This window comes from Pavona decussata, unplaced genomic scaffold, assembly GCF_977016875.1.
Source record: "Pavona decussata unplaced genomic scaffold, jaPavDecu1.1 SCAFFOLD_207, whole genome shotgun sequence".
Lineage (NCBI taxonomy): Eukaryota > Metazoa > Cnidaria > Anthozoa > Scleractinia > Agariciidae > Pavona > Pavona decussata.
This window is the reverse complement of record NW_028145612.1, coordinates 469,298-486,213: the sequence shown is the minus strand read 5'-3', so window position 1 is coordinate 486,213 and position 16,916 is coordinate 469,298. Positions and strand designations below refer to the sequence as shown.

The 16,916-nt window shown below is 36.9% G+C and overlaps 1 protein-coding gene and 1 long non-coding RNA gene across 3 annotated transcripts; both read left to right on the top strand.

Annotated features, from left to right (window-relative positions):
• Positions 1–925: 925 nt before the first annotated feature.
• On the top strand, positions 926–6,699 carry LOC146460731 (uncharacterized). Its single transcript, XR_014857565.1, has 8 exons — positions 926–969; positions 1,391–1,461; positions 2,040–2,078; positions 2,531–2,581; positions 3,738–3,764; positions 4,693–4,710; positions 5,490–5,557; positions 6,571–6,699. It is a non-coding gene; the product is annotated as an uncharacterized LOC146460731 (long non-coding RNA).
• A 2,982-nt stretch (positions 6,700–9,681) lies between these two features.
• On the top strand, positions 9,682–16,336 carry LOC146460730 (uncharacterized). Of its 2 annotated transcripts, none has more exons than XM_085087769.1 (9): positions 9,682–9,793; positions 10,299–10,397; positions 11,129–11,182; positions 12,736–12,762; positions 13,099–13,167; positions 14,382–14,441; positions 14,824–14,883; positions 15,723–15,767; positions 16,229–16,336. In XM_085087769.1, the coding sequence occupies exons 2-8, from the start codon at positions 10,337–10,339 to the stop codon at positions 15,731–15,733; spliced, it is 342 nt and encodes a 113-aa protein (XP_084943895.1). In that variant the 5' UTR covers positions 9,682–9,793; positions 10,299–10,336; the 3' UTR covers positions 15,734–15,767; positions 16,229–16,336. The 2 variants fall into 2 exon arrangements, with proteins under 2 accessions (XP_084943895.1, XP_084943896.1); XM_085087770.1 differs by having other exon boundaries at positions 9,727–9,793; positions 10,302–10,397.
• Positions 16,337–16,916: the final 580 nt, after the last annotated feature.

Genomic DNA, 16,916 nt, shown 5'->3' with positions numbered 1-16,916 from the left:
CATACATATTTCGCTGATTTACAAACAAATTCTCCAAAAGACCATTGGAGAAATTAGGGTGATAAGCAAAGAGAACATACGATTTGAAAGACTTAAACATGTTTCCATGAAGTTAACAATTTAAACATAAGATAAGGCGCACACCAGCGCCGTGAAGCGGTCTAGGCTTAAGAATTTCTCCTGCTTGTCCATCGAACGCTAACAACGTCACTATGTTAGGTTTGTAACTGTTTGAAGGCACCCTTTAAGGGCTTGGCACACCTAGGTGAAGAGGGAGACCACGGGGTGAAGATTCTTGTCCGAGGAAAAACCAAAGAGCGGGCTTTGGGAACATTCAAGTGGTACACGCCCAGTCAGAAGAAACGGATCCTGCTGATTGAGGCTGATGTTAATAATTACAAGTAAAAAAAAGCATGTGTAGGTGATTAAAACGAGATATGAAATCTTTTACCAACAATGTCGCTCGTTTAGATGATTTATATTTAAGATGATTCTTCTTCAGAGACAGCGTCCTTAGTAAATAATTAGTTTAATGTCAAGAACACTCCACTTACGTTTATTGATTTTGAAATACGTTCTGTTAGATTTTAATCAGAGGAGACTTAAAATAGCACTGAAATTAAATTTGTCAAGTAGCTTTTTTGCCTTGAGTTTGCTTCTATTTAGCCATAATATTGGATTTGCATTTCCATAACATGCCTACTTTTCAAAAATCGCTCATTGAATATTCCTCAATTGTATCGATTTTCCGGCAATGAATGGTTGAGAAACCTTTTTTCCTAATTCCCAATTTCCTGTTATCTCCTTCTGTTGAACTTTAATAAAGGATATAATAAATTTCTTTTTGCTCAGCGGGAAAAGCAATAACCTTAATTAAACAGGAATTCAATACTGGGCACGTTAAGGTTTCTTCAAGACTAATAGCACTCGTATTCAGCACAAGACCATTTTACATTACACCAAGGCAGGGTAAGATAGAAAGAACGTGTTATTTTCTTATTCGCTCTAGATAATCAGCAGGATTATCATGGCTTCAATGACGTGCCTCGGCTCTAAATCAGCCAACGCTGAATTTAAGATGCCATACGAGTCGATTGCTACTTACTTCCCACACAAATTTTTCTTTTGGCTAAAAAAATTTGTAGCCTTGCCAAGTGAATTTATGTAGAGCTTGCTTTGTCATTAATTTTGTCAGTTGAGGATTTCACCAAAAGTATTGATAAAAACTGAGAATTTCTTGCAAACTGTGGCGGGGCTTAAGCTTTGATGAATTTCTCTTGAAAATGAATTTCTCTTTCTCTTGAAGATGAATTTCTCTTGAAAAAAGTGGTTTTAATTGCTTTATTAGTGCTAGTTATAAGACACCTCAGGGTTATTGTTCCTGTTTAAGGTTAATCCTCAAAATGAATGCGTGTCTAGTGGTGTTTTGCTTCAGCCTGATGTTGGCCACCTCACTGGCAGGTAAGGCGAACGTTTCCATGACAACCATTACTAGTTTTTCGTTTTATACTTCTCTGTTTAACAAGTGGACTTTCCTTGTTGACGGATAATTTCCTCGCAAGAATAATTATCAGAAAAACTTATGGTCCGGAGTCATTTTGAAAATTACATAGGTTGGAATAAGGAGTACGTTAATTATATATTTTGTTTCTTTTTAACTAGCTTTAAAAAGTGTAATATTTTGGTTAGATTTTACAGTGCTCTCATGGCCGTCATTTATATCTTAATAGTGTACATTTTGGTCTAATCTAGTTTTTCTTTGACCCTTAATTAGCAAGGAAATATACCTTAGTTAAAGCTGCTATGTTGGGCGATATTAGCTTCTTAAAGAGGTTAGTGTCAGTGACTGTAATTTTTTTTAACGTTTTATTATCGCGTTTTGCACAAATTTTAATATTCAGCACGCAATAATTCTAATTATCGATAGTTAAAATTTTAGTAAGTTTCGCTACAAATAGCAACTTTAATTAAGAAAAATATAATGTCCTAATAAAAATAAACTGATGCATAAGTTTTATTTGCTTATTGTCTTTTTGAAGCCTGGTCCATGCAAAACTTTAGAGATGAAGAACATCGTGGTATGTTATCAAGCTTTTGTCGTTTCACTCTTTTTTGTCATGTAGCTCTTTTTTGTACAACAAATTTATCACAATTTTATTCCTTTTATTTTCTTTATATTATCGAGGGCCACTAGTTCTTTAGGTTGAAATATTGTCAATTGTTACTCTCGTTAAATAAAGTTGATTATTTATTATTTTTTAATTATTTATCAAGCACGCCAAGGCAAGAGGAGTAAGTGACACTACTTAGATTATTTCCAGGCTCGTGCCCAGTCTTTCAGGGCGCGAGGTTGAATATGACGTAACCTGTTGAGCCTCAAACCTCCAAATGTCGGCTCGTTCGATCAGCGCAATGAAGCCTGTGAACAGCCTGTATTGATTATATTCTTTACAGGCACCCTGATGAAACTAAAATATTATTATTGTTACAGTATTGTTATATCATTGTTCTACTATTTTATTTATTCCAGAGCCAGGCCCAGCCAAAATCCCACAAAGTGAAATCTTTGATACAGCGGAAGGTAGATCATGAAAATCATTTGTTTGTTTTAGATAACAAAGCTGTATTTCTTGATTAACTTCCAAGGTATGAAAAAGGGCTGAGAGGCCAAATTTTCGTATTTCTTTCAAGCAAAATAAGACTTCGGGATTCTTTTAATATGTAAATCATGTTACGCAAGCTACTTACATTTTCATATGAAAAGCAGTAAGGTTTGTATCAAAGCAAAGTCAGCTTCAGCCTCACTTTGACTCAAAGATCACTGAGTATACAACTGTAAACTGGGCTATTAGTGGAGGCACCTGTATGCAGACACCCTTAGGAACATATCAGTTATTGTCCACTTAGGGAAAGTGTCTGTTTTATATGGGCTGGGATCAAGACTGATCTATAATTCACTAAATTGTTCGGTCCGAATTCACCAGGATTAAAACACAACATCACATTTCTTTCACATATAACAATCATTGACATTGAAATCCTAGCCGTACGCGTACCCCATGAGTATTCCCACTGCCCAGTTCGCAGCTTTTCAGTAGAAATCCTTATCTCGGTCTTATTACAAGCATTCCTGAGAAATGTAAATATCACTACTAAAAACTTTCAAAGCCTTGTAGAGAGGGAATGCTTGTAATATGGCAAATATGTGTAAATGTTGTCCAGAAAGGTACGAAATAACAATAACAGGGCACACAGTTTAGACACTGTTTATCCTTTTGTGGTACGACTCAGTTTCAACTCAGTATTGGGTAACCTGTAACCGTGATAAGATGGCACTCGGTAATTTTGATACTACCCCCGTCATTATATGAATTAAAGAAAATAAGCGCCTTATTCCTCAGTCATGTGAAAGTAAACATAGAATCCTAATTATTGTAAACTGTTAATGTGAGGTGAGGAGAAACCCATGAGCAGTTTGTTTCTAGACACTACGGCATCGGTTCGCAGTTCTTTGGAAAGTTCACAAGTATTTGAGAGCAACATTCGTCACCCGATATATCTTATTGGGCTTAAAGTCGAATGAAATGGCTAATCTGTATTCAATACTGGCAAAAGTAGAAAACCCTGGTTAAAAATACAGTTATTTAAGCTTGACTCTAACTTGATTCGTGTTTCGTGCTCGAACTTGACGCGTGCTACGAGTAAACTCTTATTGACCTTATTTCATATTTTAATAGAACGTCCTCCTGGCCAAAAAGAGGGAGGTAAGAGCTTTAACTTTTGCCTTGCACACTACAGTAGATATAGGGATGAAATTTTTTATAACTTCGTCAACACAAATATGCGCACACATTTTATACGTCAGTCAGGAATCAGTCGGTCAGTTTAGAGTCCTCGTGAAAAAGTTTGGCGTGCGAATTACTCCTCAGTATTTCAGTTGTAGGTTAGTGTATTTTCAGGTTATTTTTAGAATGACACGTTTGGTCTCCTGAATCACGCGAGAAGTAGACATAAGGAGTTCATCCTGCTGCTACTGCTGTTTCTTTAATGCAGACCCTAGGATGGACAAGTGGTGCCTAACGACTTTGAGTTTACTTCGTCCCCTGACGGACCCTCCCCTCCCCCTTCACACCCGCACCACATGAGTAAATACAGTGCAACGTGGAACCTCCGTAAGTGGATCCTTATGATAGTATTTCAGTGGCAACTTAGCAAAGGAGTCAACTTACGAAGTGTTTTAAAGTTGTACTGTTTACACGTGGCGGGAACTATAACTGTATGTCCGCAAGAGAAGCGTTCATCAGCGGAGGCTTGACAGTTTAGTCCAGTCGGCAGAGAACTGACTAACCTCAATGCCTTTTCATTACTGCTTATGCTTCCTTCGTCAGTTATTTTTATTTATTTATTTTTGTCTTTTTTATTTCAATTTCAATGAAGAGTTACGGAGAGATAACTACAAACATACATACAAGCTAAGATAATATAATACAAAACTTAGCTTTAAAAGATATTGGTGGCTGCGCACCATCAAACAGCAAACGAAGTGAACGGTTATGAACTAACTAATGACTCCGCTGAACAGCAGTGCAAGTTATCTGTTAAACGTTTTCCCCATGTGTACTACCTTTTCATGCTTTATTTTTTAATAAAATAAATTATCGACCCCTTTTAAATTATTGTTTTGATTCCTAGCACGCCACGGAAAGAGACGTGAGTATGCCCTCATTTTTTGCTAGAAATAGTTTACACCCTTACTGACAGAGAAAAACAATAGAAGTCCACAACGTTGATCGTAGCCATAACAACATTCAATGTTAAATGACCCATAGGTAATGCCTTTGCGCCCTATGTGGCTTTGCCTTACTTCTAGTAAACATACGTTCTACACTGCCTGGGAAATGTTCCCTCTACTTATTATGTACACCTAAAATTACTTAAATTGTCATTAAACACTTATCTACTTTATCTAGTTATCTATTATTGTTAAGTTATTACCTAAAACACTCATATGTTAAATATATTGGTTTAACCACGAAGAGGTTCTTAATAATGAACAAACATCACGTGCTACAGCGGTAGAGCAGGTACCCTTCATGTACACGTGCCTTATCGAATCCTAATGCATACAGCCTATGGCAGGCGCGCAAATAGTGGGAAACTTAGAAAGGAAATAGCAAGCTTGCTCCATAAGCATTTTTCGGTTAATTAAAGGAAAGGACCTACAGGATGTAATTTTTGTTTAATGTGCAATAAATGATGTTCCAATTCTGTTCATGTATCATGTAAATGATCTTATGTTTTACTGCGTTTAGTGGCCTCCAATTTTATATTATCCTGGTCATCTTATGTCCCTCCAGTTTAGATATTTGGTTAATCATCATTTCCATTTTAACTTGATTAAGTAATTTGGTAAGGTCCCATCGAGGATGTCATCGCCTTGCCTTGAACCTCACATGGAACACTCCTAATAGTCTGCTATTTCTTTATAGAGGTCAACAGTAATCAGAAGACCATATGGGAGGACTTTATCACCGCTCTTCGGCAGTAAAACAAAACGGTAAAAGCAATGAAATAGCACTTTTAGGTAACTAAAAGAAGCAAATGTCGATGATACGAATTAAAAATATTTTTACTATTTCACACTTGCACGAGTAAATCAAATTTTGAAACAACCACAGCTAGGCGCTTGTAAGGATTCTACAATGTTTCATAAATGAATACATGAATAGTTCACGGATAAGAGAGTAAAATGTGGGTTCATGGGCAAGTTGACGCCCCGTGAGCAATGGATAAATACAATAACGTGAACAGTAGAAATTTAACGCAGTCCGTGAATCAGTGACTCCATTCTGTAGTGGGGAAAAGAACAACATTTTGGTAGGGAACCAGTCAAGACTAACAACGTGATCATCTAGAAATTAATTAAAACAAAGCACGTGCATGGAATTAATTTAGAAAAGTTGACAAAACTTTGGAAACAAAAAAAAAAATGGAACTTATGTTAATCAACTCCAGGTAATGGCTACGACGAAATAATCATCTCCAAATTATGTCCATTTTGGGTAAATAGCAGACGGCTGCACGCACGCAGGTCAACCTCAACTTTACTTTATATGGAAAAGAAAACAACGAACACAAGGCTTGTGATAGAATCCTCAGAGTCCTAAGGAACGACAATTTGCACTCATGTGTTCAATTTGGACTTTAAGTCAACTTTTCTCATTTGGTCTGAAGCTCGGCAAAATATGGCAGAAACAAACGTAAAAGTTAAGTACGGTGTACGGACAGTCAGCTTTGTCCCTTAAGTGTCATGACTATAACATGAACACCACAGCTGTTGGACTGTCGTTTGTTTGTCTTGAATAAACCTGACTCTCCCAACTGCCACCTTTCTGTTGCATGAATGATCCCCGATTTAAGGCTCAAAGATAGGAGTCAAGGGAGAGGGACGAGGGAGGCGTATCCAAATAATCAGCGTAAAACTGAATACAATGGCATTCTTACTTACTTAGCTCAGCCTGTTCTTTCTCAATAAACCTACTCTTAATATTTTTCTCCTACAATGAACAGGAACACCGGCAGCACAGAAGGCTGACATAACTAATAGTAGTTCAGATTTCAGTAAAGCATCCGGCGCCATCTCCTTTGCTGGTAAAATGTAATCAAGAGTGGATAACAAAATAAACTTGTTAGCGGTAATCTAACTACATTCTCATTTGTTTGCTTATCAGTGTCACATTTTTAAATAAGTACTAACACTATGGACGCTTAAGTCAAAGTTTGTTTCGTCAAATGCAGTAGAATCGAACCTCTCCTTGCCGACTATCCTGAACAAAAAGAGTCCAAAACCCATATAAACTTGAAGCCTTAAAAAAAGACACCTGCGTAATATACAGACACTTGATCAACTCTCCTTCTCTGGTGTCTGTCTAAAGACTAGTCATTAGGATCCACGTTACTATCTTTTTAATCGACCGAACCCCACCATGTGGGGTCGAGCGATTAAGGGAATGGAATTTTTTTTTCGTAGGGCAGTTGGCGTCCGACGAAGGCCTATTTATCTCAGTTGGTTAAGGCGCCAGTCTGTAGAAAGGGAGGTCGCGGGTTCAAACCCCGGCCGGATCAACACTCGGAAACTTTTTATTTTTTTAATAATTTAGGAAGAAGTTGCTGCCTTTGCTATAACGTTTGCAAATGGGTTGACCGTCACGTGGCTCGGATGTGCCAATCGGTTGGGAACGTCAAACAAAACAAAACAAAACAAAACAAAAAAGTGGTCGGCTTGGGCGTAAATATATGTCTGACAGTCTTCTGGGTTAATTTCTTGCTGCAAGCTTTATTTGCATTTTATTTGAGACACGAGAATATAGGTTAGTCGGATAACAATTGGCAAACATGTCGTAATTGACAGTCGCTAAAATTGTATGTATGTTTCATATATTCGTATTCATTTATTCATCTGAATAAATATTTCCCAGTCTAACACTGTGTAACATGACTTTCGACACACACCTCACACGAAAAGAAAAACATGTAGACATGTCCCAAGCAGGAACCGAACCCACGTCTCCCCGGGATCATAGTCGGCTGAAGACGTACTCCTTACCATGTTATCAATACCGAACAATGAACACTGTACTCTAAACTATTTTCCCAGGCATTCTGTAAATTTTTAAAGGTTTGGTTGTCCAAATTGTTATTCTGTGAGCCAAACACGTTGTTCAAATTTCCATCCCAGAATTGTGACACGTTTTCAAAATGTTAATCTTTTCTTTTTCGAAAACATGTTCGTACGCGTGACAGTACTGTATACCCACATTCCCTAGCTTGCATTTATGCATCAATAAAATTTATAAAACCTAGGAAAGAAAAGAAAATCAATCGCCCCACTTACTTGCGTAAGTCAAATGCTAGTGATGTTGCTTCAACGTTAAAGAAAGCGTTTGCGAAACAGCGCCCTAGAAGCTACGCATCATATATATCACTAAGGCGTCGTCCACACGTATCCGGAAATTTGTGAAAACGCAAATTTTTTTTTACGAATACTAAGGCAATATCCTGTTCATCGGATACCGTTAGCCGCGGAAAGCTGACCATGAAATATTGTCTATTCGTCGCTTGCCTGATGCGCAAATCTTTTGAACACAACCCACAACTTAAGGGTCCTTAATGGAAAACTGGAGCTATGAGAGATTATATGTGTGAATGATGAGGCCAACCTGTTCCCATACAGGACATACAGGACGTCAGTGTCTAGAGAAATAAGCAAGTTTAATTTTATTAAGGTGTTTCAAGGTCTTCATCGCCGACATGTCACCCTTTTCAGCAGCAGAACTATCGCTGGCCGTTCTTTTAGTTTCTCGTTACTTGAAATTTGTAAAAACAGTAACTTTGTTTGTAAGGAGCACCGAGACGAAATAAAACTACCGGATTCTGTGGTAAAGGATCAGCAACAAATTGTAGAACAAATAATGCAAAAAAAAAAAAAAAAAAATAGCCCGGTTGATTTCACGGTCAGGGAAATATATTTTTCCAATATTTCGAGAGACACAGTCGTGCCAATCGAAATATTGGAACAATTTATTTCCCTAACCGTAAAGTCAGCCTTGCACTTTTTTCGCATTAGTTGATATATATACATTTTTCAGTAGTGTCATTCTTCAAAAAAGTTGATCTGTTGGTTTATTTCCAGTTCAAGAAGTCCTGAGTGTCAACGGTATTGCACGACTGTATGGCCACTTCTCACTTTGCATCATATAGCCGCTGGTTGGTGTTCTACGGAAGCTACCGAATGCGTTCAAAATAAAATGCCACGTGTAACTTCCCAACTGCAGAAAAAATTGCTTTGCCCCGGCTTCGAGTAACATATGTCAGATTTCTGTTCAAAATGCCAGCTTTGTTTGTTGATATTTGACATCTTAAATTGATTGGGATATTTATGCTAACTTTGTGCTTTTTGTGTTGATAATTGAATATTGTTTTTATCGTTCGTTATCCACGATGAAATGTCAAAATAGAAGTATCCACGTCATGCAATATCTTATAACTTGTCCATTTTTAGTGTCCAAGTCAAAAAAGACCAATTCAAGTAAAGGCTTATTACAGGGGATTTCAGCCATTAAAAGACTGAGGGAGAAAACTTAAAACCACCTTCTTCCTTCTTCAAATGCGTCGAATTGTTTTATTTAAGAAAGCAAACACATACAGGTTTAAATATTCATGATGTATGTATTCTTCCGTTATTGAAAAGGGAATGTTAGTTTTTTCATAACTAAATATGTATGACCGGGAATTCTGTTCTAATAAAAGCAACCGGGTTTCTAAATGTTTCCAATGTTGAATTATTTCGCAATTTTAGAAATTTTGAGTGGTGTTTAAGATAACAGCTATTTTAAAAAACCGCTCATTTCTGAATAAAAGTAAACATTTATTTTATGAGCAATTTCCTGACATTTGTTTACAAAATCCCAAATCAGTTGCACGTTTCTTGATTTTTAGCGGAAGTTAACATGCACTGGAGGTCAATATCAGAGAAATACTTCAAAAATATCAAAAATTATTGAATTATGTTATCTGCCGTTAAGATTTTTGGCGGAAGGAAATAAACATTGGGCAGAGCAAATAGTTTTGCTCTTTTACGTAAAAGACATATGATCAATATTGTTTTAACAATTCGCAAAATTAAAGTAAACAGAATAAAAGCAGATGAATAAAAATCTCGACTTGATTGCATACATAACTGGAAATCTCCGCTTGGTGAGAGGCGCGTCCCAAACCCAAAGTTGATAACTTGGTATGTATCTTTTGTTACTCTTATGTCGAGGGTAAAATTTCCTTTAGAGATCTAAGAGCTACTAATGTTCAACTTTTCATTTTGGCGACCTATTGTATTTTTCACAAAATGATGTATTGCCAAAAACTATCTTTTAATCTACCATCATGGGGGCTTTCAGATATACGCGCAAGAAGACTTCATTTACTTTTTTACCCCAAGTTTGTGCATGATGGCTTTCGTGGGTTCATGCTGTTGTTTTAATGGATACATAACTTGCTGGCCGGCGCTAAGATAATAAGTTGTTTTATAACTTTAGTTAAAAAGTTTATTTGGAAACGCAGGTAAGCAGCTAGTTCGTATGTTCCTACCCATGATCTAAAATGGAAAATTTTTAGGCATTCCAAATAGAACTGATCATTGTTCAGTTAAGACCTTTTACAAAGTTTCCTTCGCAGCTAAACAACTGAGTTGCAGCAAGTCTAAACCTAGCCGGTCTGTTCCTACCCTGTGTCTTTATCCCTAGAAGCAGCTGACCAACAAATAAACGCGTTCACAAACATCATGAAACTGGACTTTGCTGGGATGCTGCTGTGCCTTCTTCTGGTCGCTTTCATTGTATGTGGTGAGTTTGATCAAATATAATAATTGACGTTGGTTGAGTAACGTGAAACTTTCCTTGACGGATCTAAGTTTTGAGTTAAATTTCGCAACGTAACCTCTTTTCAACACCCAGAGTTAAGAAACAAATTCAGGGGACAGATTCAAGAAACCCTACTAAGTTAAGATGTTTCCTATGTATCGTTTCTGAATAATAGTCTGTTGTTATTCCAACAATAGACTTTTGTTAAGAAACAATACATCTTAATTTTGGATGGGCTCGTGAATGCGCCCCCTGCACGTCTTCATCTTACCATTTTAGTTGACTGTGAAAGATGTCCATTTTTTCCAATTTTTAAATGTATTAAAATACATTATTTATTACAACACTATCAGGCAGACAAGGATGATATTGTGAAACACTTAACGATACATTTTCTACCCGTATCTACCCCCATGTAAGGTTTCTGAATAGGTGTATGTAAAGGTGTTTTTGTATCATCTGGTATTAAGTAGTTAATTTTTAAATGACGTTGTAAAACGCACATTATCCTGAAAATAACATAGGGTACTCAAAATCAGTAATACAAATGCCCTGCCTGTTCTGGCTTAGAAACTCGAATAAGGTGAAGCGTTATATCACTCATCTAAATGTAGAAAGAAGTTTGATTTTACTTTGGGCGGTTTTGTACGGTTTATATTTCGTTCTCGGTGAATGGAATGTGGCTCCTTCTAAAACACTTTTGTCAATTCCAGGTGAGGAAACTGACTTTGGAGACCAAGATCTAGAATTCCACGATGCTTACAAAGGTATTGATTATTTACTCTTCCCTAACTTATGGAATTGCTCCATGGAGGCAGGCGTCCAAGACTTAGCAAAAAATTAATCCCGGTCCAGAAAAGAGTCCCTCATATAATGAATTTAATTCCATTTCGAATTCTTTGTTTGCTGATACAGCTTCACCAATAAAAACAATTTATTCATACAATATTCAATCATCCACCTGCAGAAAACTTTCATGTTAGGAGCTCCAGACGAGAATTACATAAATAAGCATCCCTTCTCTCGATTTGGCGTAAAACTGTGGAATAAGATACCATGCTATTTTACGAACATTTGTTTAAAAAGTAGTTCGCCGACTACTTTTTGGATATTTTCGAAAAATGCAAGGACTTTATTGCAACGACAATGATAATTAAAAAAGCAGACCTAGTTAAATAATTACACAATTATTTAAACAGTCTCCTCTTCTTTGCTTTCTTAACTTTTTATTATATCTACCTGTTATTCTAACTTTTCCGCATCTCTTTTCTATGTCCTAAATAATAATAACAATAATAATAATAATAATAATAATAATAATAATAATAATAATGATAACAATAATAATCATAACTTAGAATTAAGGGGTTTCACTATAGTCAACTGATTGCGCTCACACGCCCCGTCACACTATTTAATGATAGCAAATAGTATACAGACGTTTCTACTGCGATAATAATAATAAAATCAAAAAGCAACAATTTGTCTAGATCTTTCCAACTGATGTGTGACTGGACCAGTCCTGGCATTCAAACTAAAAGCTAATTTACGCGTACCGATTCATCTCCCGATCAGTAGGTTTAATCGCCATTTCCTTTCTTGTTGGTATAGCGCGGGGTGAAAAACAGACTGATTAAAAAAAAAACAAAAATCAATTGGGCCGTTTTTCTTCCGCTCACTCATTTTTTTAGATCAAGTACGTATAAATTAGCCTTTACAATTCTAGTTTGATCAATAAATGAAAACAGCTGCTGAAAGTTAATTGTTATTTTAGTCTTCTTATTTCAATTTACCAGTGATGTTTAGTGCAAGAGACACTGCTCAAATTCAGTGCACGTCTTTATCTGGGTACTCATTATGCAACAACTCACTCCCATCGGAAGTAATGCAGCTTTAAACTGGCTTATTATCAGGAGTAGACTGATTAACGTAGCAAGTGATTTTACTGAAATCATCGTACAAAAGACACCCGCTTTGCTGATAGCACACGCGTAGCGAGTGTCTAGCGCTCCTAGATGGCCTGTCCTTTTACCCTTTTGGGTTTTCTATTGTAGAAATAATAACTGATGCCCAGTTGGTAAGGGTCAACTTTTGACGAAAGTGAAACAAACGCTAAGACCTAATTCAATTATAGAATTCAACAACGGTGTATCAGTTTGTCTGAATGCGCATTTCGCTGATTCATCTAATTTTCATTTCAGTTGTGTTTACAGCTGAGAAGGTATTTTTTGTGAGGCGTTATATATTAGTTGAAGATAGGCAAATGGGCTTTATTTACTTTCTAATTTATCTACGTATTTGTTTTGTCTACATTTTACAGTGAAAAAGTCGTCAGGTCCTCGCTGGGGTGAGTAAAACCTTCGTTTTTATTCTAATAGTCAAGATAGACTGTGCTTATGAGTAGCACTAAGCCAAGGGCCAAACAAATCATTATTGGTTTATTGGTACCGCCGCTAAATTGTGAAGATAACTGTATGCCGCACAGTGCAGACTGCAGTCTAATCGAAGTCAAACTACTATCCACGATAGTTGATCGAGATCAATATTCTCTTCGTTTGTTTGTTTGTTTTTGGACAAACGTAGCAGCGGCAAAAGAAAATCGAATTGTCTCATCAAAATAAAATAATGTAACAAACTGGTTTCGTTTGCTTGTTCACTATTATTTCTTTCTTAATCCTTTCAGGAAAGAAGAGGAAAGGAGAGAGCCGTTCTCTTTGGCCTTGGAAGAATGACAACCCAGCTCTTGATGAAGGTATAGGTAAAGCGAGGGCTAAGGCGATCTAATAATAGTCTTGATGAATTCAGCAATATATGATCCAAGCCGCGGCCAGCGCAGCCACGCAGCTTTGTAACTCAGTATATCTTATGAGCTTGCTTTTTTTTAAGTCCCAAAATCTAAAAGAAATATGCTCATCATTTGAAGCCATTTTGCCTTCACTAAACAAACTGAACTGAACAAACTCAATGGTTGAGGCATAGTCGCGTTGGTCAGCCGGGCCCAAGATATGTTTTAATTGACACATCAACAGGATTACAGCAAAATAAAAGTATCGATATCCTACATGCATCACAGCAGGAGACCCCACAAAAACCACTGAATGGCAAAAATAGGGACCGTGTACCCCCGACACGCATTTATTGCCGCATGGCGACCTATCCAGTGGATAAAATTATCCGCTCTTTGAACAACTGGGGCCAGTACTATGGCGCTTCCTGGTTGTAAGGTTATAATTTGAACGACAAAAATGACCGATAAATTAAATAACAATATTTACACAAAATTAAGGCAAAAAATGAAACTTATCCGAGGTTGCAAGTGGCAAGGCTGACCATAGAATGTCACAAGTTTCTCAACCGTCTCTTTTTAACAGCGAGCTAACCATGAACCTTCGCATACTACGCTAGCACCAAGTTCACAAATACAGTTTGTGCTAACCGTCCTGGGTGGAAGAAATGAAATGACACTCTATCCATGATTAATACGTTTTCGAAATTTTCAGTTCTGACTCAAGATTCGGATTCTGGATGTTTGTGTAATGATGATCTAAATGCAATTTAATGTAGCAAGATTCAGTCCCCAAAAAGAAGGCTTATTGGACAAAAGGCTTATCCAATCATCTCTTTCTATTAGGTAGATACCCTCAGCACCAGCTTCCCATGACCGATTGACTGTGTGACAGAGGATAAAGAACGCTTTAATTATTAGTTAATATTAATAATTAATATATTAATTAAATATAACAAATGTAAACCACAGAAGTTCAAGATCGGTTACGTATCACTATATTACCAAAAAAAAAAAAAATGTCACTGATATCCTTCTTCAATGAGAGCTGGCTGGCAGTCTTGATGTATGGTTATTACAAAAATCTCTATCCATCTTACTGTCTACTATGTGGTTGCCGTAGTTGGTTAATGCTGTTTTTTAAGCTAAATTTTTTCCTTGTTTGCATGATTTGTAAACAGATCAGTCCTTAGTGATCAAACGTTGGCCATGGCGCAATGATGCAAAGGATTCCGTGAAAGGTACTTTTAATTCAAAGTAACAACACTTTACGCAGGCATACACTTTTCTCTTCAAAATCTTTTGCATCACTTAGTGACCAGAGAAATAAGTTCTCGAAAGCTGTCAGTCACTCGGGGTGTTTGTGAAATGATGATCTAACTGTAATTAAAATCTAAGCAAATACGTAGAGTTTTTAACTTTCAACAACTAAACAAGTCATATCATACTAAATACCATAGCGCTTGGCTACTTCAATGATGTTTTTGAACATTAGCTTTCTTCAGGCATGAACGCATTATGTCGGAGCTGGCTGGCCTCTATCGATCTTATTGTCTATTATGTGGTTTGTTGATGCTGCTTTCTTAACCCAAACGTTTCCTTGTTTGCATGATTTGTGAACAGACCAGTCCTCAATGATCAAACGTTGGCCATGGCGCAATGATGCAAGGGATTCTGGGAAAGGTATTTTTAATTCAAACTTAACAATACTTTACGAAAGCATGCACTTTTCTCTCCAAAATCTCTTCCATCGATTAGAGACAAAAGAAATAAAGTTGAACGCTGCTTTTCTCTTTAAATATGTCGTTTTGCTGTTACCAGCCGAAACAATAACTCTGGTTCTCCAGACATTTTTCGGTCACGTGCCTCTGTTAATTCAGAAAGAAACGTTGAACCAATAGTTTAGATAGAAATTGTTCTACTGAGTAAAACGGGAAAATTTTCAGGTAATTTTTTGGTTTGCAAATAGTCACACATTGTTCGTTACACGCTGGAGTTTTTTCTGCGACTGCCAACGTGTTTCTGACAAGAGCATTGCCAGGTTCCAAGATGCACACGAAACAGGTTACACCCTGCAAAGTATCACGCAAAGTCAACGGAAAAAAGAGTCCAGTCTACTTTTCCTACAGTTCGAAACGCAGTTTTTAGTTACAAGACAAGTTGCGAAGAAAGGATGTTAAAAGCGTAAGTGTTTTTCAGCCTCCGTAACTTCTGTTTACAGCGTTGCGTTGCAAGTTGCAGGGAAAAATGCCTTATAAAAAAAAAACATTTTAAACGTTTTCTTCCCCAGAGATCTTGCGATTTATTGGTTCAAAATAGAGAAAGAATTAAGAAGAACTAATTCGCCAAATACATAGAGTTCTGTAAAACAATTATGAAGGAGTATTCTTAGTACTCTTTTTTTTTTGTTTGTTTTAGTCTACTTTGTTTAAACAGTACGTACGTTACACAGCTACACATCGTTGGTAAAATTACTTGTATGTTATAAAATGTGACGTTTCTTTTTTGTTGTTTTATTAAAGGGGAATCCTAAGCAAGGTCAAACGGTGAAATATGCATTTAAAAAGGTATGGAAGCCTAACGGGGTAAAAAATATACGGGAAACCATGTGACCTTTTGCGATTTCGAAAGTCATTTTGTATTGTTCATCAGCGGGTTATAGCAGTTGAGTATGGTACCATTCGGGTGTAAATAATCAGGAACATGATCACGAAAGATCATGCCAAGGTCCCCGGCGTCATATGGCCCTTAAATTTCACTTTCAAGCAGTAAATGTGGCAAATAGGGCAAATTTCTAAATTTATATACAGAGTCGAATACTTGATCTGAGTACACAAAAAATTACAGTCAGTGTAAATTACATTACTGAAGAATAAGGTCTGATGGTATAATAATTTCACATCACATGTCCGGACACGGGTATACTTGTTGTACCTGTTAGGATAGCTTACAGACAAAAGTGTTAGTGTTATGCTAAATATAAGAGATGGTATTTTAATTATCAATTTTCTACTCTGATTTCTTTCAGGTTTATAGTGTAGAATAGCTCTTGGAAAACAAGCTGAATTGCATATTCTCTCAAAAATGAGACAAGAAAACTAAATCGTATAATAAAGCAAGACACAATTACAGAGTGGATTATGTGTGTGTTATTTAGACATATTCGATGGCATCTCTATGATTTCGTAGTGAAATCTATACTCTACCCAGTGGGGGTCCACAGCCTCAGGTAAGGAGCCGGTCCGATCTCGAACGCTCGACTTGCTTCTCTTCGTGAAACGAAATATTTCGGCACCTCAGCCCGACGGGACTCGGGTTTGGTCTAAGACGAAGAGGAGGGCTGGGGCCCCAAGGTCCCTTCCCCGCTTCCGCTACTGCTAGCCTCCATGTTTTTAAAGAGGCAATGCAACCGATTTCTTGTATCGCTATGAAGAACCATGAGACATTTTTATCGGAATGGGATCGTTAAAATTGTTGACAATTTCCCTATTACTGCACAATACTCAGGAAATAGTATTTATTCACATTGGTTGTAGATGGCCACATGGATTACAACTTGAAAAAATGTCCAATGTTATTTAAAGGTATCAGTTCCATTGCGTATTGAAAACAATTGCTAAAATCGCGGTACGGATTAGGGTTTGTTCTTTCTTCTAGAAATCGTTTAATATTTCCTTCTATGCACTCTAAGGTAATTTCATGTTTAGGGAAAGGTA